Genomic DNA, 24822 nt, shown 5'->3' with positions numbered 1-24822 from the left:
GAGAGGTGATCATGGACTCTGGAGTCTGACCCTCCCAGCTCTTTAACCGAAGGCAAGTGACACCACAGTCCATGCCTCAGTGTGTTCCTCTGTGAAATGGGGGCAATACTTTCAGCGTCACTGAGCTGTGATTATGAAATGAGGTACCGCATGGAAAACACTTAGCATGGGGACCAGGCAGGAAGTAACCCCTTAAGAAAAGGCAGCATCGTCCCTTTCTTTCTTCCAAAGAGAGGGTTCCCAAGGGTTCAGACCCCCGCTTTTTGCATCCCATATCCCCGAAACACAGCACATCACAGACTCAGGATTGTTCTGTTAACTTGTTTAGTTTATAGACACGTGGGAACCGTAGGAATTTCTAGAACCGTAGCTGAGAAGGAATGGAGGCCAAACACTACATGGGCCTCAGTTCTTCACTCAGCCTTGCCAGAAGCCTGGGGGCTTCAAAGACAGCTGGTCCTGTTGATGGTGAACAAACGAGCACCTGAGGGCACCAGGGTCCCGGGCTTGCTGTGGCAGGCGGTCTTGGTACCACAGCCCTGGACGGCAAATTTGTCACCTGCTGGAGGGGATTTTAGACTAGAGTCAGGATCCCCAGCCTCCCTCCTCCTAGACCAGGGTCATATGCCCCAGCCACCTTCTCCCCCAGATCTTTGGAGCCACTCTCTCCCTTAGAATCTGGAAACATGAAGCTCCAGTTCTCGGCCTGTCTGGAACCCCTGTGCCCTCCTCCCGAATTCCAGGTGCCCCTTACCAGGCCACATGAGGCCAGACACAGCGACACAGTGGGTTTCCTCGCCAACGCAGAGTGCTTCCGCAGTTGCAGTGCATGTTTCCGTAAAGGCAGCGATGCAGGAAGGACACCGAAGGCCATTTTCTGTATGGTTTCTCACGAACGCTGAAGAGGAGGGTGGAGGGTAAGGTAATCGGAGACGTGAATCCCTTTCCCAACCTCCCAACCACTCAGGGGACAGCAGTTGGTAACGGACACTGTATTTTCAGAAAACAACGTTTATTTGGCTGTGTTGGATCTTAATTGCGGCCTGTGGAATCGAGTTCCCTGACCAGGGATCCAACCCCTGCATAGGGAACATGGAGGCTTAGTCAGTGGACCACCAGGGAAGTCCCTGGACGCTGCAGTTTACAGGAGAAGAACCCGAGGCTCAGCGCAAGGAAGACGCTTGCCCCGGTGACAGCGCAGGTCAGTGACAGGTGCCCACAGCTGGCTCTGGCAGGGGAGGGGTGGGCAGGAAGGGACTCCAGCTGTGGGGCTCAGCTGGGGCTTACCGGGTAGGGGGTCCTGGTTGCAGCCATCCTTCTGGCAGCAGTGCCTCTTGGAGCCCATGTAGTTCTCAGGGTTCATGGTGAAGCCGAAGAATCCGGACTCACACTGGCTGGATTTCGCACATCCCTTGTAGCTGGTCACTGCCAAGGAGGCCTCTGCAGGATGGCCGTGGGCAGGGGGCTCAGTGGCCCCTGGTCTGGACCCTTGCCCTGGGGTGTCTCCCCCACCTTAGAGTTGCCCCAGCCCACTGCTGTCTAGAGAGGTCTCTTCCATCTCCCCAAATTGAAGCCCCTTTTCTGCCTGGGGCATCATCTGAATGGCTCATTACGTATGTAGCCTATCCTCCCCCTTCCTGGCTGTGCTGGAGTCTCCAGGGTGGCCCTTTCAGCCCCAGGCCCACCCCACTGCCATCCTGCAGAGGTCGCACCTGGAGTGGTCTTTTCCAGACCACCTGTGACTACCCCCATGCCTGTGTGAATGGTCTCTTCCAGTCTTCAGCCTTCCCCTGACCCCTGGAATTCCTTCCACCAGATGCTGGGATGGGGCTGCCATCCCCACCTGCTGTAACACCCATTTCCTTCTCCATCTAAGGCAGACGCTTCCAGATTTCCCAGGGTCACTCCCCAGGCTTCCTAGCTATGATCTCTTGCTGCTCTTCTTGGCTACTCTCAGGTCTTCGTAAAGTGGTCTCTTCCAGTCTCCCTGGCCTTCCCCTTCCTGACCATAGACGGGGTGGGCTCCTCCAAGCCTAGGGTTTCTGCTCTTTACCCGCCGTGCTTGGGTGTGTGGGTGCTCAGTTGTGCCTGATTCTTTGCAACTTCATGGACTGCGCCCAGGGACCATCTGTCCTTGTACGTCTCTCTCTATGACAATATTGGGACTTCCCAGGTGGTGCAGTGGTAAAGAACCCCCCTGCCAATGTAGGAGATACGAGAGACACGGGTTCCATCCCTGGGTGGGGAAGATCCCCTGGAGGAGGAAATGGCAAGCCTCTCCAGTATTCTTGCCTGGAAAATCCCAAGGACAGAGGAGCCTGGCGGGTTACACTCCATGGGGTTGCAAAGACTCAGACACAACTGAGCTCGCACCCAACTCAACCAGCCCCAGTAGCATCCGCTTTCTCTTGTCAGGAACAGTTTCTTGCAGCCCGCATCTCTGGGAGACCCCTCGCAGCCCCAGAGAATCAACCTGATCACATTCTTTGCAACTCACCCAAGTCTCTTTTACACCCATCCCTTCACCTTTTACATATTAGACTTCCCCTTTCTCTGGATTTCACTCTTCTCCCATGTCCTTTGCTTTCCTAATTACTTCTTTGGTAAGAACGTCTGTATCTGCACCTCCCCATCCTCTCTTTGGAGTCTCATCTTCAGAAATCCTTGGCAACAGTGGTTTCTGTCATTCCACCGGATTCTCTGTCCACCACCCACCTCGAGATTGCCTTTCCCTCTTTCCTGACGTAATCATCACTCAAGGTCTCTCCCAGCGCCTGGCGGTACCTGCCACCGTGAAGGCACCCCCGACCTCTCCAGCATGTGATACCAGCCCCTGCCCTCTTACTTCTGTTGGTCTCAGTCACGACAACTATGCAGGAGTCCTCATCCGGGGCGCAAGTCTGCAGTTTTCCTCTGCAACTGGGACCGTCACTGACACACACGTCACAGCTCAGTGGGTACCCTGCAGTTACAGAGCAGGGCTCTAGTGAAAGGTGCCATAGTCTGTGGGCCATGACTCCCGAATCCAGAGGGGGATGGGGTGGAGGGGTCTGAAGGAAGAAGGACTGCTGTCTCCCTGGTTTTCATGGGTGGGACACTGACCGCTGAACAGGGATCTGTCTGAAGCTCAGCAAGGGTGCCAAGGTGCTGTGAGCAAAGCTGCTTTCTGCGGCAGGACAGAAAGCAACTCCAATCAGGGAGCAAGTTTATCTAATTACAAGGCTGGGAACTTTGGATGCTAGACCCCATAATAAACCTTGAGGGATCCTGCTGAAAATACCATGGACTTTAAAAATATTTTTTATATTATTAATTTTCTTTTTTCTATTGTTGGCTCTGCTGGGTGCCTGCTTCCTGTTGGTTTTTCTCTAGCTGTAGTGAGTAGATGCTACTTCCTACTTGCGGTTTTGGGGTTTCTCATTTGTGCTGGTTTCTCCTGTTGCAGAGCACAGGCTCTAAAGCATGAGCTCAGTAGTTGTGCTGAAGGGTCTTAATTGCCCCAGTGCACGTGGAAGCTTCCTGGACCAGGGATTGCACCCATGTCCCCCGCTTTGGCAGGGAGATTGTGCACTGAACCCCTGTGGAAGTCCTTAATGGACTTTTGTGAAACTTCAGGTGCAGCTGGTTCTCGGAAGTGGGATCACCTTCCTTGTGGGGACCAGGCTGTCTTAGTCTGGTAGGCAGTGGACGCTCAGGCAGGGGTACCTGAGAGGAGATCTGCATCCCAGGTCAAGAAGAAAGATCGAGGACTATGAGGATAAGGGCCTGGACTCCTTGGTCCTGAGACAGGAGGCAACTGGGGGCCCAGACACAAGGCATCTGGGTCCTGGGGAAAGTGGAGCTGCCTGAACTCCTACAGCTAAGGAAGAGGACACCGGGGACCTGAACTGCTTAGAGTCCTGGGAGAAAGGAAATGTCTTGACCTCGCCTCATTTTTTTTCATACTAATTAAAAATACTAATCATACTCTCATGTGATTTTCTAGAATTCAGGTGTCTTATTTTGAGACACTGCCTGGGATACAGGGACCAGAGCCCATCCAAACCCCTCTTTTCTCAGAGATTTAAACCCACATGTTTTTTAGCTCTTCCTCCCTTGGGGACCTAGGCTTTCTCTCCTTTACACTCTGCCTTCTCCATGAATTTCAACTCCCAAGACACCTCCTCTTTCCCTTTTCCCTTGAGGACCTGGCAGAATGTTCTCTCATACTCCTTGTATTAAGGGTCCCAGGAGTCCAGAGCCCTAGTCACTTACCCAGACCCAGGAGGGTGCAGAGCAGAGCGGAGGCCACCAGGAAGGTCTCAGGTTTCATGGAAGGCTTCATGGTGGATGGATAGTGACCCTGAAGGCCTGAGGTCCCCAGCTGTTCTTATAGGAAGCTGAGATGGGGCGGTCTGGACCTGCCTTACCCCTAGGCTAAGAAATGATGATGTAAGCCCTGGGGGTAGGTCTCTGCAGCTCTGAGTTGGGGAGAGGGAACCAGAATCCAAAAGGAGCAGTGGCATCTTGTGCCCACCCCCCTCCTCCATGCAGCCCCAGACATCTGGGCTTCCAACCCTCTCTTCCATCAGGTCCCACTGCCCCAGCCCTAACCCCCTTTTTTTCTAACGTGAAGCCCAAGATCAGAATCAGGTCATTTTGTTTCCTGTAGGGTAGAGCAGCTGCTAGGACTCAGGTACCCTCCCCCTTCTCTCTGTCCCCAAGAGGTGCCCAGTGTGGGTGAGGCTCTTCCTGTGAGTGCCCAGCAAGTCCAGGCTTGTTTTGCGGGGGCATGCATAGCTCATACTCCCTTTTCTGTGTTTGGTCTCTCTCCATTTCTGACGCCACCCCACGACGCACTTGGGTCTCTCAGAGACTGAACAGAGGGGTGCTTGTTCAGGGCATGGGGATGGTAGTGGTCAGATGCCCAAGTTCACATTGGAAAAGTGACGCATGGTTGTAAGCAGTCAAGGCTGGGTGTGTGTCTGGCTCGAGCACATACTTTGTGTTTTATTGAGGCCCTTTACACACTGTCCCAGGGACGGCAGAGCCTGGTGGGCTGATGTCTATGGGGTCGCACAGAGTCGGACACGACTGAAGCGACTTAGCAGCAGTAGCAGCAGCACACACTGTCTCTGCCTCAGGCCTGACCTTCAGGGATCAGAGATTTTCTCGTGTGTGTGTGTGTGTGTGTGTGTGTGTGTGTCCGTGTGTGTCTGTGTGTGTTGGGCGTGGGGAGGGTAGCCAGCCAGCCAGCCATGGAGGGGATCCTGTTGCGGTAGGCTCCCGGCTTCCTGAAAAAATCCACTCAAGATTGCCGGCCTCTTGTTTTTCAGGCTTCAGTTGGGGCGCTGAGGATGGCGAATTTCTGCTGGGGACCAATCCTGCGGGCCAAGCCGGTTGCTAGGAAGTGACCGGGAGGAGGGGCGAGAGAGCGGTTGGCCAGAGCGAGGCGGGAAAAGCGCGTTGCTAGGGAACTCGGCGCCTCTCACTGCTCTCCGGAGAGATGAACTAGGCATGCGCACTAGTGACGTAACCGCCGGCGCGCCGCGGTTTGAAAGGCCCGAGCTTCCTGCGCTTGCGCAGTAAAGGCCGCCCGGGGCGCACCCCCTGTGAGCCCCCCAAACTCAGACCTTCGTGCATCTCTTGGGTCAGGCGAAGCCCACACGACGTTGACATGCCGGAGATCCGCCTCCGCCATGTGGTGTCCTGCAGTAGCCAGGACTCGGTGAGGGACTGGCGTGGGGGAGGGTGGAAGTAGTAAAGGAATTCGTCAGCGGGCTCGAGAACTTTTGGAGTCTCACAGGTGTTGAAAAATATTCCGTATGCGGGGTGCTAAGAAAGAGCTTTATTGGGGTCTTTAAGAATTGCAGTTTGGGAGACAGGTTCCGGTAAACGGAGTGTTGGCAGAGGGAATCGGGCTTGTGAGGACAGAGGTCAGCAGGTTGTTAAAGTCGTGTGGAGAGAATTCTAATTGACTGTGATACACGGAAAGAAATATTTGGCTTTAAAGAAGAAGCAGTCCTGAGTTACCAGAGGGTAAGGGTCTGACACGTACGTTGAGGTTCTGGCACATATTCTGGATGCCTGTGTGAATACAATAAGTGGTCAAAAGGTCAGATTCCACTGTAGCTGCGACCTGCTTGGTCAGAATTCCTCAGTGGCCCCCCGGTCAATTTTAGAGAACACTTTTAGCAATACGGACTTCATTTTGGTTTTCCATTCACAAAGGGGACTTTGTGGAATTCTAGGAGGGTCATGGGAGAATTTCTGGGAGGCCATAGGGAATTCTGGAGAGATGTGGATAGAGGAATTTGCTGAGAGAAAAGGAGGGTGTTTTGCTTCCTGGGAAGGAGCAGAGGTGAATTTCTAGGGGAGAATGTTGGAGGGGACTCGAGGTAGAGTGTGGGCGGATTTATTATTTTAACACTAGAAGGTTTTGTATTGGGGTACAGCCAGATAACAATGTTGTAAGTTTCAGGTGAACAGCAAAGGGACTCACACATACATATACATGTATCCATTCTTCCTGAAACCCCAGAGTGTGGGGGGATTAATAAAGAAACTGAAACCTCGGTGATATCAGAGGGCTTGAGAGAACTCTCAGACTAATCTGAGAGCTGGGGACATAGCTCTCACCTCTGAACCCTAACGTTCACTTTTCTACTCTTCTCTCCAGACCTACTGTGCAGAAAACCTTCTCAAGGCAGACACTTACCGTAAATGGCGGGCAGCCAAGGCGGGTGAGAAGACCATCTCTGTGGTGCTCCAGGTGATTCTGCCAGTTGCCCCCTACCATCTTTTTTTTTTTCCCCCCTCTCTGCTGGGTGGCATGTGGGATCTTAGTTCTCTCACCAGGAACGAAACTGGAGCCCCCTGCCCTGGAAGCTCAGAGTCTTAACTACTGGACCCCCAGAGAAGTCTCCCTCCCTCCATCTCCTTAATAGAAAGCTGGAGGTCCAGGGTCCGGACTCTCCTCTGGAGTTAACTGGCAGTGAGCTGAGGCACTGTCTCTTTGGTCCCCACCACCTCATCTGACAATGAGCAGTGTCCCTGTGCCCTTAGCAGAGGAGATGGGTGATGCAAGGACTAGGCCAGGAGTGAATCCGTGTGTGGTCCAGGCAGGTTGCTGCTCTTTTCAGAGCCTTATCATCCTCAGTTGGAAGAGAGTAAACCATTGCCACGCATTCTGCCTTCTCAAGGCCCTGAGCTTAGGACTGGAAGGTGTCTCATATCATCTAAGGCAATCAACCGCATTTTAAAGATGGGGAAACTGAGGCCTGGGAAGGGCCAAAGTGAAGTGGCCAGTCTTAGTGACCATTGTGGAGTGCAGAGTGCTTTGGTACGAGCTTGGTGAAGTTGGAGGGAGCAAAGGGAAAAGGGGAGCTTGACCCAGGATGGTGACAGACTTCCCAACAGGCTCTTCCCATCAGGCATAAGGAACTGGTGGGAGAAGCGAGCTAGCGTGTTCCCAGGGGCTGCTTGGGGGTTGCCCTGCGTGATCTGGCTCTGCAGGGAGTCGGGTGGTGTTGGAGCTGTTATCACCCCTCATACATGGCGGTGCTGAGAGCTGAACCCAGTGTGGGTGCTCTAGACACCTTTTTCTTGTTTCTTTGTGTCCATATGTTGACTTCTTTTCTCTTTTATATTGATTCATATTTGGCTGCGTTGGGTCTTAGTTATGGCATGTGGGATCTAGTTACCTGGCCAGGGTTGGGAACCTGGGCGCCCTGCATTGGGAGCATGGAGTCGTATCTACTGAACCTCCTGGGAAGTCACTGTCTTTTTCTTTTTTTAATTTTTGGCCACACCACATGACACTTTGGAGCCTTAGTTCCTCAGCTGCGTATTGAACCTGCCCCCAGCCCCCTGCCCCGTTGGAGGCATGGATTATTAACCACTGGACCACCAGGGAAGTCCTCCACTTCTTGATTTTGGCCGCATTCATCCCTCCAATGTCAGGGTGTTTGGGGAGTGATGCTGGGGACAAGGCCTACCAGATTGTGTTAAATATATTATCGTATGTCTTACCCTGTGGCTCTGCAAATGTTTTGGTTCATAAACCTTTTTGCAAATTAGAGAGAAGCTAAGAATTCTCCTCCCAGGAATTATACTCAAAGTCACAAGATTTTGTGAGTTATTTTTGGACTTTTAATATTTCATAGTTCCCTAAGGTAGTATAGTCAGAATTATGAGAGCTAATGGTTTATTCAGAGTTACTACTGTTTGGGAATACCCTGGTGGGCCAGTGCTTAGGATTCCACTCCATGCCACGAGGCCCAGGTTCAATGCCCAACTTGGGAAAATGCCCCCCACCCCAGAAAAAAAAACCCTGGCAGTTACCATTCTAAATGCCTCATATGGGTTAGTTCATTGAATCCTTATAAAAATCCCATCACCTCCAATCTATTATTATCCCCTTGTATGATGAAGAAGCTAGGCCCAGAGAGGTTATACAATTTGCCTAGAGCCAGTATTTTCAACTGAGAGAGAGATGCAGGTGGCTGACAAGTTAATCTCAGGTGGAATTCAAGTCCCCATCTCTCCCTCTTACTCTCCCTGTGACCTCAGGCAAATGGTTTCATTTCTCAGAAGCTGTTTTCTCATCTGTCCATGGAAGATAATGTGATGGGAGCCCAGGGTTACCGTGAAAATGTGGTGACATAATGTTTTCAGAAGTGCTGTGTCACCATGCAGGTGTTTGTGTAAAGCGGGGGATTCACGTGTGTATTACTGGATGATCTTGCTGGGCTCTTTTATGATCAGGAACATCTCGTTTAATTCTGTACCACTGTTGCAGTGGGAGCAAGAGACAGGAAGTGGGGAGTGAGAGAGCCAGAGGAGCCAGACGAGGCTCAGGCTTCTCTGGCCTGGGAGACCGACGGGGACATGGCAGGACGTAGAGCCGGGGGGCAGCCTGAGAAGGTCATCCGCTGGTTGGATGCCAGCTTTGCCGTGGCTTTGGGACACACAAGGAACAGTATCCAAGGGACAGTTAGGGATTGGGCCTGGAGCTGGAGACAGAGCTGTAAGAGTTGTCAGCGCAGAGACAGGCCCTGGAGACTTGAGGGTGGATGGATTCATTTGTGGCTTCATTCATCGCAGCGCCTTCTGCAGGCCCAGCGCTGTTGTAGGCACATAGTGCCGCAGACATCCCAAGACAAACATCTGACCTGTGGAGATTTTATATTTGCAAGGGAAGACTGACAGATCAGTAAGTCAAACGTATGTCCGATGACGAGCGCTGGGGAGGATGTTACAGTCAGGAGGAATGAGGAATGTCTCCAGTGGGAGAGGAGGCGGTGGCAAGGAGTTTTTTGACTTTAAAAATATATATATTATTTACTTATTTGGCTGAGTTGGGTCTTACTGGTGGCGTGCAGTATCCTTTAGTTGTGGGATGTGGGATGTAGTTCCCTGACCAGGGATGGAACTTGGGTCCCCTGTGTTGGGAGGGTGGGAGTCTCAGCCCCTGGACCACCAAGCAAGTTCCAAGATGTTGAGGTTTTACCACAAGGATTGAAACTGTGGAGTTGGAAAGCACTGTTGGCGTGTAGTCTGGCAGTTGGTCTGAATTTCTCTGCCGGTCATTACCTGTGTGTGACACGTGAGGCATTGATTTTCCTGTCTGCATCTCGGTTTCCCCATCCGTAAGGCTGGGGGAGTTAACTGACCCTTCCTCCCAGTGTGGTCTTGAGGATTCAGTGATGCCCGGCCCAGGAAGAGCTTTGCTCAGCGTGGTAGACAGAATAACAGCCCCCTAAAGGTGTCACAGTCTTCGCTGGTGACTCAGTGGTAAAGAATCTGCCTGCTCATGCAGGAAACACAGGTTCAATCCCTGGGTTGGGAAGATCCCCTGGAGAGGGAAAGAGCAACCCACTCCAGTATTCTTGCCAGGGACGTTGCATGGACAGAGGAGCCCAGTGGGCTACAGTCCCTGGGGTGGCAAAGAGCTGGACATGACTGGCCAGCTGAGTGTGCACACACACAAAGTTGTCTGCATCCTAATCCCCAGAACCTATGCATGTGTCCTTTACATGGAGAAAGAGACTTTGTGAGCATATTTAAAAAATACTTATTTGGCGGCATTGAGTCTTAGCTGGGGCGTGCGGGATCTTCCGTCTTCGTTGTGGTGTGCGCAGTCCTTTAGCTGGAGCCTGTGACCTCTTAGCTGCAGCTTGTAGGATGTGGTTCCCCGACCAGGGTTCAAACCCAGACCCTCTGCATTGGGAGGGCAGAGTGTTAGCCACTGCACCACCAGAGAAGTCCCTGTAAGGATCTCAAGGAGGGGGGATGGGCCTGGATGAATTGGGGGGAAGCAGTGTCATCACAAGGGTCCTTATCAGGGAAGGAGGGAGACAGGAGAACCAGAGAGGAGCTGTGGGGATGGAAGCAGAGGCTGGAGCGATGCCACTGCTGGCTCTGGAGCTGGAGGAAGGGGCCACCACCAAGGAGGGCAGGGGGCTCTAGAAGCTCAGACAAGATGAGGGAACGATTCTTCCCCAGAATGTCTAGAAGGAACGCAGCCCAGCTGTCACTGGCTTTAGCCCAGCCTCATGACATCTGGTAAGTTACACAGCTGCTTCCTGTCTCAGTGGCTCGCCTATGAAGTGGAGATAAAGATAGATCCTGGCTCCCAGAGGTGTCGGCGGTCTTACAGGTACTACAGGGCTGCCACACTGTTTACACTTAGGTGCGGCCACAGTGGCTGTGCGTTGCAATGATTAGCATTCCGTGTCCCGTCAACTCCTTTCAGAAGTGGGGAGCCCCCCCTTCACTCATGAGGAAACTGCAGCTCAGAGAGGTTTTATGTCACCCAGAACTGCACAGCTTGGCAGTGGCAGGGCTGGATTTGAACTCGGGCTGGCCTCCTCACAAGCCCAGGCTCCTTCCTCCGATGTAGGGACGTTCCTGTCTGTAGCAGGGTGCCAGCAGAGTCTCCAGGCCACCTCCCAGCTGGGAGGTGACATTGCAAATTGGGCCATCACATGTTCCTGGCTGTGTGGGGCGGTGGACTAGGAACTTTTGGGGTATCACAGTCACTTCTAATTCTGTGAGCCAAATCAAACAACCCCAGAAACTTTCCAGGTGGTCCAGTGGTTAGGAATCCTTGCAATACAGGGGCTACAGGTGTGATCCCTAGTCCGGGATCTAAGATCCCATGTGCCTTGGAGTAACTAAACTCGGTCATCCAAACAAAGGATCCTACAATGAAGATCCCCAGTGTCGCAACTGAGACCCAAGTTAGCCAAATAAATAAATAATAATATTAAAAGCCCCAGGATAGAAAGTAGGAGATTGCTTCAGCCCCTGTAGCTGCCTCCACGCCCACATGACTTTCTATGCGTTTACGTCAGATGGGACTGTCAGAGACTTTGGGGGAAGACCTCCTACAGTCAGTTCTTGTTTTTGGCCGTGCCGGGTCTTCACTGCTTTAGCGTGGCCTTCCTCTAGTTGCATCCAGCAGGGGCTACTCTCTAGTTGCAGTGAGTGGGCTTCTCATTGCAGCGGCTTCTCTTGTTTCGGAGCACGGGACACAGGCTTCAGTAGTTACGGCACATGGGTCAGCAGTTGCACCTCATGGGCTCTAGAGCACAGGCTCAGTAGTTTTGGCTCATGGGCTTAGTTGCTCTGTGGCATGTGGAATCTTCCCGAGCCAGGGGTCAAACCCCTACACTGGCAAGCGGACTCTTATCCCCCGAGCCACCAGGGAAATTCAGTTCTTTCCTTTTTTTAACAAATAATCATTGAGCAGTGACTAATAACACTTCCTGACTGGTAGCTACAGGGTGCCTGCTGTATGCCATGCCCTGTGAATGTGGTATTTATGTGCATAATCCTACATAGGGTGATCATCCCCACTTTACAGATGAGGAAACTGAGGCTCCAAGAGCTGAGCTGACAAGGCCCTATAGCTAGGGAGTGGCAGAGATGGGACTCAAACCCAGAGTCCGTGGTGAGCCAAACCAGACCAGGCCCCTACCCTCGGAGCATCCATGGGATCCTGTGTGATTGCTGGCAGGGGCAACTGGTGTGCCCTTTGTCTGCATGGCACCGCCAAGGAGAGCTCCGTGGTGCCGGGTCAGAAGCCGGTCAGGCAGAATCTGGTGGAGCCGGCAACGTGGGTGCCGGGTTGTAGACAATCGGTCAGCGTCTGTTTTCCAACTCTGACTCCACATCCTGTGCTGTGTACAGGGGACACGGTGGCAGCCTGCAGCCCTGCTCCCTCTGTCACTGAGTTGACTTGGCAACGAGACAAGGTGGCCCGGATGGGGGTCGTCCATCTTCTGAGGTCCCACAGGGAAGCCAGGTGGGGCGTGGGACAGAGCGGCACTGACCTGGGCCTTGCCTCCCCTGCAGTTGGAGAAGGAGGAACAGATCCACAGCGTGGACATCGGGAATGACGGCTCGGCCTTCGTGGAGGTACTGGTGGGCAGCTCGGCCGGAGGTGCCGGGGAGCAGGACTATGAGGTGAGCTGGGCCTTGAGGTGTGCCCCCCACTGATCCCTGCCCCAGATGCCCCCATTGCCACCCCAGGGTTTCCTAGCCCCTGGGCCACCTCAGCCCTTCAGAGGAGCCCAGGGCTCAAAGAGATAAAGAGCCAACCCAGGTGATAAGCTGTGTGCCAAAACGGCATCACAGTTGCAGAAAGAACCAAAGGCACCTCTGTGTTTTACGACGCAGGCATCTTAGTGGCTCAGCTGGTAAAGAATCTGCCTGCAATGCAGGAGGCCCAGGTTCAATCTCTGGGTCGAGAAGATATCCTGGAGGAGGGCATGGCAACCCACTCCAGTATTCTTGGGCTTCCCAGGGGGCTGAGTGGTAAAGAATCTGCCTGCAATGCAGGAGACCCAGGTTCAATCCCTGGATCAGGAAGATCCACTGGAGAAGGGAATGGCAACCCACTCCAGTGTTCCTGCTTGGAGAATCCTATGGACAGAGGAGCCTGGCAGGTTACAGTCCATAGGGTCGCAGAGAGTCGGACAGGACGGAGCAACTAACACTTTCCCTTTCCCTGCTTGAGAGCAAAACTGCTTTTATCTGGTCCCAGAACTTCTCCAAGATGTCCCAGCAAATTGACATTCCAAATTGCTTGGGGCGCCTCTGTGAGCTACTTGATTCGTGACAAAAGTGTATGCGTCTCTTGCTGTATTACGAATATTTTAAATGTTGACCCAATCCCTTTTTTTTAAATGAGTTAAATTAATGCAAGCAGGACTGGGGAGATCATAATGAGCCAGCTGGTGAATCAGCCAAATGTTTTGGGGAAAAATAAACATATTGTGGGAGAAGGCAATGGCACCCCACTCCAGTACTCTTGCCTGGAAAATCCCGTGGATGGAGAAGCCTGGTGGGCTGCAGTCCATGGGGTCGCTAAGAGTCGAACACGACTGAGTGACTTCCCTTTCACTTTTCATTTTCATGCATTGGAGAGGGAAATGGCAACCCACTCCAGTATTCTTGCCTGGAGAATCCCAGGGACGGGGGAGCCTGGTGGGCTGCCGTCTATGGGGTCGCACAGAGTCGGTCACGACTGAAGCCACTTAGCAGCAGCAGCAGCAGCAAACATATTGTGAAAAAGAGAGTTTATAATTTTAAGTGAATGAATCTGTTTTCTACAAGAAATGGTTTTTTCCTCGCAGTGAGAAATTGTTTTTAATTGAAGTATATTTTGCGTATAATAAAACTCACAGGTCATCGTTCTGACAGATGTACATACCTGGGTAACCATCCCCCAGATCAAGACATAAAACACTGGACTTCCCTGGTGTTCCAGCAGTTCAGACTCTGCCTTCCATTGCAGAAGTCCTGGGTTCGATCCCTGGTTGGGGAACTAAGGCCCCACATACTTTGGAGTGTGCCCCAAAAAAAAGAAAAGAAAAATGACACAGAGCATCACCGGCCTACCTGCAAGCTCCCTCGTGTCACTTGGGTCACTTCTCCCACCCTCAGCTCAGGCCGCCACACCTCTTTTCTGTCACTGCAGACTAGTTTTGCCTTTCCTAGAATTACATATAAGTGGCGTTACAGTATGCGGTCTTCAGGTATTTCTGTGTGTGTGGCTGGCTTCTTTTGCTCTATACTGGTTTTTGAGGGTCTAACATATTGTGTGTAGGTTAGCGGCCTGTTCCGCCTTATTGCTGAGAAGTTTCACTGGAAGCGGAGATCTCAACGTGTTCCTCCATTCTCTTGTTGACGGGCCTCTGGACTGTGGCCACTTTTTGGTGGCTATTTTTGTCCGCACCTCGCGGCTTTCAGGATCTTAGTTCTCCAGGCAGGGATTGAACGCAGACCCCAGGAGTGCAAAGTGCAAAGGAGTGAAAGTGCAAAGTCCCCTCAACACTAGACCGCCAGGGAACTCCCCGCCACTTTTTGATTATTATGAACACAACTGCTGTGAACCTTCTTGTACAAGCCTCTGGATAGAGATCTCTTTGGGGTAAATACTTAAAAGAGTTGAATTGCAGTGTCTTCAGGTAGATCTCTGTTTTAACCTTATTGGAAAAGTGAAAGTGAAGTCGCTCAGTCATGTCCGACTCTTTGCGACCCCATGGACGGTAGCCTACCAGGCTTCGCAGTCCATGGGATTTTCTAGGCAAGAATACTGGAGTGGGCTGCCATTTCCTTCTCCAGGGGATCTTCTTGACCCAAGGATCAAAGCCAGGTCTCCTGCACTGCAGACAGACGCTTTACCATCTGAGCCACCAGGGAAGCCCAGACTACAGCTTCTAGTATTGTGGTGGTTTAGTCACTAAAGTCGTGTCCGACTCTTGCAACCCCGTGGACTGTAGCCTGCTAGGTTCCTCTGTCCATGGGATTCTCCAGGCAAGAACACTGGAGTGGGTTGCCATTTCCTTCTGCAGCCTTATTAGAAATGGATAGTTTTCCGGAGTGGCTTATTCCGTTTTACATTCCCTTCAGCAGTCTATGGGCTCCACACCCTTATTTATACTTGATGTTGCCAGTCTTTATTTATGTCGCTGGGCCAGGTCTTAGTTGTGGTCATATGTGGCATGCAGGATCTAGTTCCTTGACCAGGGATCAAACCCAGGCTCCTTGCATTGGAAGTGCAGAGTCCTAGCCACTGGACCACCAGTGAGGTCCTGCCAGTCTTTTAAATGAATATGTGTGTTGAATTTTATCAAGTACTTTTTCCATCATGCAAGGTACATTCCAACCAGTGAGGTTTTCCTTGAACACACATTCTTATTCTAAAGGTTCTAGGGGATTCCCTGGTGGTCCAGTGGTTAGGATAGGAGGGCATGGCAACCCACTCCAGTATTCTTGCCTGGAGAGTCCCATGGGCAGAGGAGCCTGGAAGGCTACGGTCCATAGGATCACGAAGAGTCGGACATGAGTGAAGTGACTTAGTTAGCATGCACATGCGGCGGCCCAGTGTTTACGATGCCACTGTCATTGCCAGGGGCCCAGATTCAATCCATCTCTGGTTGGGGAACTAAAATCCCACAGGCTGTGCAGTGTGATGAAAAATAACAATAATAAAATAAAGGTTTTATAAGGTGCGAAAAGGCAAATTGATGGCACGTTATGTTTTAAAGAGTTTATTTAAGCCGACAACTTGAATCAAAAACTAGGTAGCCAAAACTAAAAAATTATTAGAGGTGCTTTGTGGGTGGGCTAGGACAAAGGTTTTTAGAGCGAAAACAGGAAAGCAGAGCAGAGCAATTATGTAATTGGCTTGAGCGTGAACTTTTTAAATTAATCATTTTTATTGGGCTACAGTTCCTTTCCAATGTTGTGTTAGTCTCCACTGTGCAGCAAAGTGAATCAGCTGCACGTGCACACATATCCCCTCCCTCCTGGATTTCCTCCCCATTGAGGTCAGCACAGAGCCCTGAGTGCAGCGCCCTGCGCTGTACAGAAGGATCTCATCAGCCATCTCTGCCCGAAAGGGTATCAGGAGGATACGTGTGTCGGTCCCAATGTCCCAGTCCACCCCACCTCCCTGGAGCTTAAACGATTGCCTTACTTGGGAAAATCAAGGGACTTGGCTGTTCATGATTAGTTGATTACATTTTCTTATGTTTGAGTTCATCGACTCTTGCTTAAATTTTGATTGATTTACTGAAGCTACCTAAGGCGTTAGAGTCACCCAGTCTAATGGCCTCCTTGTTTAAAATTTTACATAAAATCAACCATCTTTGGGGCAATTAAAGATGCCTTTCTTCCTGAGTTGGAGCTCATGCTTTGAACTCCCTGTTCTCCCTGTTCACATCACGTTGTTGTTCAGTCACTAAATCCCTTCTGACTCTTTTCAACCCTATGGACTGCGGCACTCCAGGCTTCCCTGTTCTTCACTGTCTCCCAGAGATTGCTCAAACTCTTTTCCATTGAGTTGGTGATGCCATCCAACCACCTCATCCTCTGTCACCCACTTCTCCACTTGCCCTCAGTCTTTCCCAGCATCAAGGTCTTTTCCACCGAGTTGGCTGTTTCTATCAGGTGGCCAAAGTATTCCTGCCGTGTAGAACCCTTTGATTCAATCAGGCTGTGTGTCACCTGAAGTCAGTAACAAGGCAGACACCAACATGAGTGCCACCCACTGTATCAGTCAGGGTCCCACCAGGAGGCAGAAATCACACCAGTTAGTTTAACAGAGAGAATTAATATAAAGAATTAGTAACTAAGTATTGAACTAAAGAGGCCAGAAGACACAGGTAGAACACAGAAGCAACTGCTGGGAGCAGCCACCACCCTTAGGGTTGGAGGAACAAAAGGAAGAGGTTGGAATTGTTGAAATGTGGGTGTTTTGAAGCTTGGAGGTGAACCCTTGGGGCTGAAACTCAGATCCTGAGGAGGGGGTGATCCCTAGCTGGTTCTGGTCTACCCTGAGAATGTGCGGTGAGGCTAGTTCTGCAGGTCCTGGGATGCTGCAAACTGAATTCACTTGTGCAACTCCCCCCACCCACCCCCCACCCCCAACCTCCCGGGAAGAACTGCTGCACAAGCGGCAGCAAAGCACACCTGAGATGCTGCCCACCTGATCTGCAAGAATCCACCTCCCTTCTTCAGCCTTGCAGCCGCTCTCTCTCTCTCTCTCTAGCTCCCCCTGCTGGCGGAGACTGACAAGGAGCAGCTGTCAATTAGAAATGTCTCCAGCATCCCAGAGCTGAGACACCAGTGTGGAATTTTTTTTTAATATAAAAAAAAGTTTTTTAAATTTTTTCTTCTTTTTGATTTTTCCATTATATTCCTTTATTATTTTATATATTTGATTTTTTTATTTTTCAAAGATGGGTCTGAACTGAGAAACAGTCAAAAAATTTTTTAAATTGATTAATTTATTTGTTTGGCTGTGCCAGGTCTTAGTCATGACACACTAAGATCTTCAGTCTTCATTACAGTACGTGGGATCCAGTTCCCTGACCAGGGATCAAACCCAGGCCCCCTGCATTGGGAATGCAGTCTTAGCCACTGGGCCGCCAGGGAAGTCCAGAGACAGTCAATTAATAGTGGGTGTGTCTCCCCTACTCTTTGGTTTCTGGGCTGTTCCTTCGGGCCCTAACACTTCCCTTCTGCTCCCTCAGTTGTGCATTTCTGAAAAGTCATTGTGAATATCCTCTGCTGGGGCCTGCCGATCTGGGAGGGTTCCCAAGGCTGTGCAGCCCTCTGCACGTCCAGATATGGAAGACTCTGGAGGAATTTAGAGAAGGGTGGTTCAGGTCTGGGAGTAGAAGGATCCCTCTGGGGCCTGTGTCAGGGATGACCGACAGGACACCCAGGAAGAAGAGAAGCGTCTGAAAGCCTTGAGCGCTGAGGTAGAGCTGGGTCTGGAGACCCCCTAGTCTCTGCTCAGGCCCCTGCGCTCTTCCATTCCCTAGGAGGTGTCATTGCCACCAGCCAGGCCTGGTCCTTAGCCACTCTGCCTTTTCCCAGGTCCTTCTGGTCACCTCGTCTTTCATGTCCCCTGCCGAGAGTCGCAGTGGCTCAAACTCCAACCGCGTTCGTATCTTTGGGCCTGACAAGCTGGTCCGGGCAGCAGCAGAGAAGCGCTGGGACCGAGTCAAAATTGTCTGCAGCCAGCCCTACAGCAAGGTACCCAGGGTGGGAGCGGGGTCCTTGGTCCCGCACCACGGGAGAGGCGAGAGGCTGATACTGAGTCCCCGAGGGCTGGGAGGGCCGGACAGTCCGCCTCCCCGGGGAATTACAAGGAGGCTGGGCCCCTGCGTTCTCTGAAATTGGCTTTCCGGCCTCCCCATATAGGAATCTTGGCTTCCTGCAGGGAGATTGGGAAGGGTGACCTGCAAGGTCTCACGAGAATTGGGAGGGGGATCTGCTGACTTGTGGGAGATGTGTGGCTTCTTAGAGCGGGGCCTCAGAGTTAGCATCGTGAGATCTGGAGTCAGAACGCTGGTTTAAAACCTGGCTGCTGCACTCCTTAGCTCTGTGATCTCAGGCTAGTGACTTCACCTTTCTGGCCATCCTGGGATCCAGGATCCTTCCATCTCATGGTTCTGCATCCATCCAGCAGAGGAGGAAAGAGCCGGGAGCATTTCTGACTCACGGAAGTGGCACGCGGCCCTCCTTCCCATTCCTTGGGCAGGAAATTGGCAGGCAGGGTGGATTTGCCTAGACACCCTGCAGCCTTTGGCAGTTGCTCTGAGGCTCAAGGGCTGAGCATGTAAAGGGCTTTGTGCTGAACCTGACCCCAAGTTAGGGTTCAGTGACAGCTTGTGGTTATTATCCTTGTCATGATCAACCAGGCAGCTCCCCAGATGTGTGTATCCATTGGAGGGAAAGAGTCAGGAAGGGGTTTCTCTAAACGAAAGGGATGGGGGCCAAGCCTTTGTCCTTGGCCAGACTCCCTGACTCCCACCCTTCCTCTCCCAGGATGCCCCCTATGGCCTGAGTTTTGTACGGTTTCACAGCCCCCCAGACAAAGACGAGGCCGAGGTCTCATCCCAGGTAAGCTCTGCCTGCCCCTGCCCAGAGCCTTCTCCCCACCTCTTCACCCTCACCTGCCAACAGCCCTCCCACTGCACTGACCTTGTGGGACCTTAGAAGGTGACCAAGCTCGGCCAGTTCCGTGTGAAGGAGGAGGATGAGAGTGCTAGCTCCCTGAAACCTGGGGCTCTCTTCTTCAGTCGTATCAACAAGACACCCCCAGGTGAGGACGGAAAGCCTGGGTCCTGAGCAAGTAAAGGCTGGGGGCCTGGATCCTGGGCCTGAGGGAGTGGGGGCTGGGGCCTGGACCCTTGGTCACTGCTGGGTCTTTGGAACAACACTTTGTGACCCAGAAGGCCTGAGGGTCCAGCCCCCTCATCCTGGATCCACTCTCCCCCTCTGCAGTGGCAGCCAGTGACCCGGCAGGACCCAGCTATGCAGCGGCTACACTGCAGGCCTCCAGCGCCGCCTCCTCAGCCTCCCCGGCCTCCAAGGCAGCAGGCAGCACCTTCAAGGTGAGATCACCAGACCCTGGGGGAGCAGAAAAGGAGGAGAGGAGCTGGAGGCCTCAGCACAACCCACCCCCTAAGCCTCAGGAGTCCCCCAAAGGCAAGAGGAAGCTGGATTTAAACCAAGAAGAAAAGAAGACCCCCAGCAAACCATCAGCTCAGCCCTCACTCCCTGCCCTCAAAAGACCCAAATGTGAGCAAACTGGATTCCTTGTTCCCACAGAGGGTCCGAGGGTGGAGGGGCGGGGATCCTGGGTCTGAGGGAAGAGGGCCTGGGGGTCTGAACTCCTGGGTCTGAGAGAGGAGGTGCTGGGAGCCTGAACTCCTGGGTGTGAAAGAGGAGGGGGGGGGTGTAGCCCTACATTTTCTAACTGAATCCACTCTCTGGCTTCCCCAGTGCCAGCTCCTGCCCGTACCCCAGCCACTCCCCGCACCCCTGCCCCAGCACGAGGGGCAGCACCAGGGAAGCCCCGAGGAGAAGGCGCTGAGCCCAAGGCCCCCCGCGCAGGCCCGCAGGAGCTGGGGAAGATCCTCCAGGGTGTGGTGGTGGTGCTGAGTGGCTTCCAGAACCCCTTCCGCTCGGAGCTCCGGGACAAGGCCCTTGAGCTGGGGGCCAAGTATCGACCGGACTGGACTCCAGACAGCACGCACCTCATGTAGGCCCGCGTCCCCTCCCGTCACTCCCCGCTGCCCCTTCTCCGACTTTTCCATCTGCTCCGTCCTGCTCTCTCTCTGTCACCTCGCCTCTCTGTATCCTCTGCCTCTTGTTCTCTTTCTTTTCCTCCCTCCGCCCCTCTGTCTCTCTCCCGTGCCCCTTGTCTCTTTGCCTTTGCCGCTCAGACCGCCCTCCATTCTGCTCCCCACCAGCTGCGCCTTTGCCAACACCCCCAAGTACAGCCAGGTCCTCGGCCTCGGAGGCCGAATCGTGCGCAAAGAGTGGGTGCTGGATTGTCACCGCATGCGGCGGCGGCTGCCCTCGCGGAGGTGAGGCCTCTCTGCACACGTGTGGTTTACACACGCACACGCACACCCCAACCCTGCCCCTCATCCCCGTGCCGGGCAGCGCCAGGCATCTGGGGAGAAATGAGGCTGTGGCCTGCCAGCCCGGAGTCAGCCGACTTCCCAGAGGAGGAGGGGCAGGGCTGGGAGATGGGGAGGAGAGGGAGGGCGTCCCCAGGGGTCCCAGGAGGGCTCTGGGAAGTCTGCTTAGCAAGGGAAAAGGCTGCAGGCTGGAGAAACAGCGTTCACAAAGGCTCAGGGTGGAGAATGAAGTGTTGGGACCTGTTGACATTCATTCATCTGAAACCCCTGTGCGGTGTCAGGCTGGGCTGCCCACCGCTGGACCCCAGACATCGGTCCCTCCTTTTGAGAGCCTGTGACTTTGATGAGGGGCCAGACTTATTGTGAAATACTTTGGAGGGCCCACAGGGACAATGGCAGTGAGCCAGGGTTCTTCAAGGAGGAGAAGAGGTTTGCCAGGCTGAGCAGAGGCAGGAGCCGAGGCTGGGTCAGCCTGGCGTCTGTCGGGAGGAGGGGCTCCCTTAGCAGTCTGAGCCCCTGGACCACCAGGGAAGGCCCCACCACTGTAAGCCTTCTGAGTCTTCCCACGAGCCAGGGCTCTACAGTGAGGGTGACTTACCAGAAAAGGGTGTCACCAGGCTGGAAACAACCATATCACGTGCAGAAGGGTCTTAACGTGGGGGCCAGGGCAGCACCGCCAGCAGGCTCACTTGCTTCTGCTGCGTGCGCACTCTGCCCTGGATTTGGGGCCGCTCGATCTCTCTGGGCCTCCATTTCCTCATCTGTAAAATGGGGCTAAAAATAGCACCTGCTTCAGGATTCAGCGACTCTGAACCTGTCAAGTGTTGGCAACAGTGCCTGGCACATAGGGAATTTGCTTTTGAGATTTTCCCCTTAATCAGTAGACATTCTAATGAGAAACTGACTTTGATGCTTTAAGGAGAGAATTATTTCTGATTTCTTTTGTTTGTTTATGAAATGAGACATTTCTTCCCTCAGAGGGAGGGGAAACCAGGGATTGCTGTGGTCTATGGTGTGGGTGGCTGAAGGTCCACGGGGCCCTTCTGGAGCTGGGAGAAGGGGCAGACCAGGAGGGAGACCACAACTGCACCCTGAGGATTTGTTTATTGATAGTAAATTCCAGTGCCTGCTGCTTCTTAAGCCCCCTCCCCACCTCCCCTGGAGGACATGTCTGCTGTTGGTCTGAGGCCCAATCCCTCCCCCAGGTACCTCATGGCTGGGTCAGGCTCGAGCAGCGAGGACGAGGGGGGCTCTCACAGCGGCGGCAGTGGGAATGAAGCCCCCAAGGCTCCCCGAAAGGTCCATGTCCCCTGCCCGGCATGGGGGAGGGTGGAGTCGGGGGGACATGGTACCCCAAACTCTCTACTCCTGTCTCCTGCGGGCACACACTCACACCCTCATTGCCCCTTCCCTCCTCCCTGACCCACCCTCCCTCTTCAGCGCCCCCAGACCAAAGCCAAGCCCCCTCAGGCAGCAGGACCTAGCTCACCCCAGAGACCCCCAACCCCAGAAGAGACCAAACCAGCCTCACCAGGGGCCCAGGAAGATAATGACGACACTGAGGCGGAGCAGTCAGGTCAGAGTCTGAGGGAGGAGCGGCTGAAGACCCAGACTCCCTCATCTAAAAGGGGAAGGAGTTCCAAGTCTGAGCTCCTGGGTCCAGCGAGATGGGGCTGGATCCCAGACAGTGGATCTGGGGGGCGGGGGGGAGGCTGCCTCCTCACCCCCAACTGAATCTGGGGGCCGATTGAGTTGGGTGTTGGGACACCCCACCTGTGCTCAGGTGTGAGGCTGGGAGGTAGAGGCCTCAAGCCGACTAAGCGTCTGCTCACAGAAGGACAGGACAACGGGGCAGAAGACTCTGGGGACACCGAGGACGAGCTGAGAAGGTAGGGTGGGGCTGGGTGGTCGGGGTGGCCCCGACCTTGGGTGGAGGGGGAGCCGGTCTCCACGCTCCTTCCCCACCCTCCTTGGCCTCCCCAGGGTGGCCGAGCAGAAGGAAGAAAGGCAGCCCCCTGGTCAGGAGGAGAATGGTGAGGACCCGTACGCGGGATCCACAGATGAGAACACGGACCACGAGGGCCCCCCGGAGTCTCCCGACCTGCCAGTTCCCGAGCTCCCAGGTAGGAACCCCTCCTCCCGATGTGGGGTTTGCCCTGTCACTTGTCTGAGGTGACTTGCCCCAGGCCCCCCGGGATGGCCGCTGCCCACTCTGACTTGTCTCCCAGGCTCCTCGTCCTCCTCCCTGACCTTTGCCACCTCCGTATCCTCTCAGGCCTGTTCCCTTCCTGTCAGCATCCTTTCTTGTCTGTCCCGTCCTGACTTCCGCTGTGACCATCTCCCTCACAGCCCAGCCCCCCGCCAGACCCCCTTTAGCTTCTCACTCCCTGACAACAGGGGCCTCCCACTCCCTTGGCTTCAAGACCAACCCGGGGGCTTTAAGAATCTGCAGGTACCCCGGCTGCACCCCCGGGTTCAGCTTTGTCGGTGAGGGGTGGGGCTCAGGGAATACAGATGCACCGATCTCTGTTGGGACCCGCCTTGCTATTCATCACCCCAGACGTGGGGGCAGGCGGAGCCTCTTCTGGTCAAGAATGAAAGGAGAGGGACTCCCCAGGTGGTCCAGTGGTTAACACTCCAGGTTTCCTGTGCAGGGGGCTCAGGTTTGATCCCTGGTCAAGGAACTAAGATCCCGTGTGTGGCGTGGCGCAGCCAAAAGAGAATGAAAGGAGAGCCGGACAGTCAGAGGCTCTGAGTGGAGGTGAGGGTCTGTGGCCACCGGAAAAAGCCATTTCCACCTGGCTCCTCACAAGTGATGGGCAGGAACATACTCTGATCCTCCTCCAAAGCCCCAAACGTGACCTTGGCAACTTAACAGAAAATCATGTTAAACTGGAACGAAGAGCCACCCCGAAGGGCAGCGCCAGAGAAGGCACTGGTTAAAAGGAGTGGGCCAGCCAGTCGAGGAAGTGGCAGGATGTGAAATTTCCAACCCAGACCAAGTTAAGGAACTGACTGACCTGGTGTAAGAAACACATTGCCACTAAGAGTATCTTTTACCATCAATGTAAAACAAAACCCCGTTAGGCCTCTCTAGAACCACTGCTTGTCAGGGATGGCTTCTGAGTCAGAGTGTCCACGGACATTCCTCACCCCATCCAGCCGCTGCGCCTGCCTTCTTGTCCAGTCTGAGTGTCCCGTGGCTCCTGGCTGGCACTCCGGGACTCCAGGGGTTCACGTTGGCTCTCCCCGCCCCATCTCTCCCCTGCAGACTTTTTCCAGGGCAAACGCTTCTTCCTTTACGGGGAGTTCCCAGGGGACGAGCGGCGGATGCTCAGCCGCTATGTCACAGCCTTCAACGGGTCAGTCTCCAGGGGCGGGGGGTGGGGGGGTGAAAGGTCATGGGGAAGATGGAGAAGGAATGTACCCTGAGGGTCGACACAGGCTGTGGAGCTCCGTGCCAGCCCGGCTCGCTGTGCTGGGGCCCTGGATGCATAGCTTCCCACACCACACCCCCAAACTCCCCACCCCCGACCCCTTGACCCCCATTTCCTCTTCTCTAAAGTGAGGCTCCTCACCGCCCTTATGAAAGGATTGGTGCTGGCAGGAGCTGACGGTTTCATGGATACGGCGAGCCTGGCACGTGGGAGTGGGGGACCCACGGGTGGCCCACAGGGGCGACGGGTGGGCATGGAGAGAGGACGGCCTCAGAGTGGTTGGGGAGGAGGGCGTCAAGAGAAGGGGCACCGATTCTCCGCCTCTTCGCGTTTCCCGCCAGGGAGCTTGAGGACTACATGAGTGAGCGGGTCCAGTTTGTGATCACCGCGCAGGAGTGGGACCCCAGCTTTGAGGAGGTGAGTGCTGGAGGGGCAGGGAGAGGGAGGCCCCGCCTGCCCCAGCACATCCCCCAGCCCCTCCTGGCTGACACGTTCCTGCCACTGCCCCCCGCCCCTTGCAGGCCTTGACGGACAACCCCTCCCTGGTGTTCGTCCGCCCCCGCTGGATCTACAGTTGCAACGAGAAGCAGAAGTTACTTCCCCACCAGCTCTACGGGGTGGTGCCCCAGGCGTGAAATGTGTGTGCACACACATGAACGCATACACACACGCACATACGTGCACGCATACACACACACCCACACGAGTTTAATAAAGGAGACTTTGCTTGGAGCAGCTGCCCCTCCGCTCGCGCCTCTGAGAACCCCTTCAGGCTCCCTGCTTTCTGTCTCAGGTTCAGTTCCACTCGCCTCTGAAGGCCGGGTCTGTGGGCCACCTGATGGCTCCTGTCCTGGAGTCTGCGGAAGAGCTCTCTGTCCGGGGCCTGGTTGGGGAGGAGCTCCTTGTTACTGTCCCTGGTGCCTCCCCGCTTTGGCAGCAGGTGGCAGGGG

The 24822-nt window shown here is 53.9% G+C and overlaps 2 protein-coding genes across 8 annotated transcripts; one reads left to right on the top strand and one right to left on the bottom strand.

Annotated features, from left to right (window-relative positions):
• Nucleotides 1-307: 307 nt before the first annotated feature.
• Nucleotides 308-4763, bottom strand: PINLYP (phospholipase A2 inhibitor and LY6/PLAUR domain containing). Of its 2 annotated transcripts, none has more exons than XM_019980292.2 (5): nucleotides 4255-4763; nucleotides 2846-2962; nucleotides 1288-1440; nucleotides 755-898; nucleotides 308-559 (listed from the first exon to the last, which is right to left on the bottom strand). In XM_019980292.2, the coding sequence occupies exons 1-5, from the start codon at nucleotides 4322-4324 to the stop codon at nucleotides 444-446; spliced, it is 600 nt and encodes a 199-aa protein (XP_019835851.2). In that variant the 5' UTR covers nucleotides 4325-4763; the 3' UTR covers nucleotides 308-443. The 2 variants fall into 2 exon arrangements, with proteins under 2 accessions (XP_019835851.2, XP_019835848.2); XM_019980289.2 differs by having other exon boundaries at nucleotides 308-562; nucleotides 4255-4748.
• Nucleotides 4764-5316: 553 nt separating this feature from the next.
• Nucleotides 5317-24604, top strand: XRCC1 (X-ray repair cross complementing 1). 6 transcript variants are annotated; one of them, XM_070771171.1, is made up of 17 exons: nucleotides 5327-5707; nucleotides 6659-6751; nucleotides 12340-12450; nucleotides 17878-18036; nucleotides 18832-18906; nucleotides 19003-19108; nucleotides 19291-19400; nucleotides 19482-19587; nucleotides 19792-20050; nucleotides 20262-20378; nucleotides 21641-21734; nucleotides 21876-22011; nucleotides 22270-22324; nucleotides 22419-22558; nucleotides 23707-23797; nucleotides 24214-24289; nucleotides 24394-24604. In XM_070771171.1, the coding sequence occupies exons 1-17, from the start codon at nucleotides 5657-5659 to the stop codon at nucleotides 24505-24507; spliced, it is 1893 nt and encodes a 630-aa protein (XP_070627272.1). In that variant the 5' UTR covers nucleotides 5327-5656; the 3' UTR covers nucleotides 24508-24604. The 6 variants fall into 6 exon arrangements, 5 of the variants coding, with proteins under 5 accessions (XP_070627273.1, XP_070627270.1, XP_070627272.1 ...); XM_070771170.1 differs by having other exon boundaries at nucleotides 5328-5707; nucleotides 19476-19587; XM_070771169.1 differs by having other exon boundaries at nucleotides 5324-5707; nucleotides 19291-19587; nucleotides 22273-22324.
• The last annotated feature ends 218 nt before the right edge of the window (nucleotides 24605-24822 follow it).

Source organism: Bos indicus, chromosome 18 (genome assembly GCF_029378745.1).
Source record: "Bos indicus isolate NIAB-ARS_2022 breed Sahiwal x Tharparkar chromosome 18, NIAB-ARS_B.indTharparkar_mat_pri_1.0, whole genome shotgun sequence".
In the NCBI taxonomy this organism is placed as follows: Eukaryota; Metazoa; Chordata; class Mammalia; order Artiodactyla; family Bovidae; genus Bos; species Bos indicus.
Note: the sequence above shows the minus strand (reverse complement) of the source record. Positions and strands in the feature narration are given on the sequence as shown.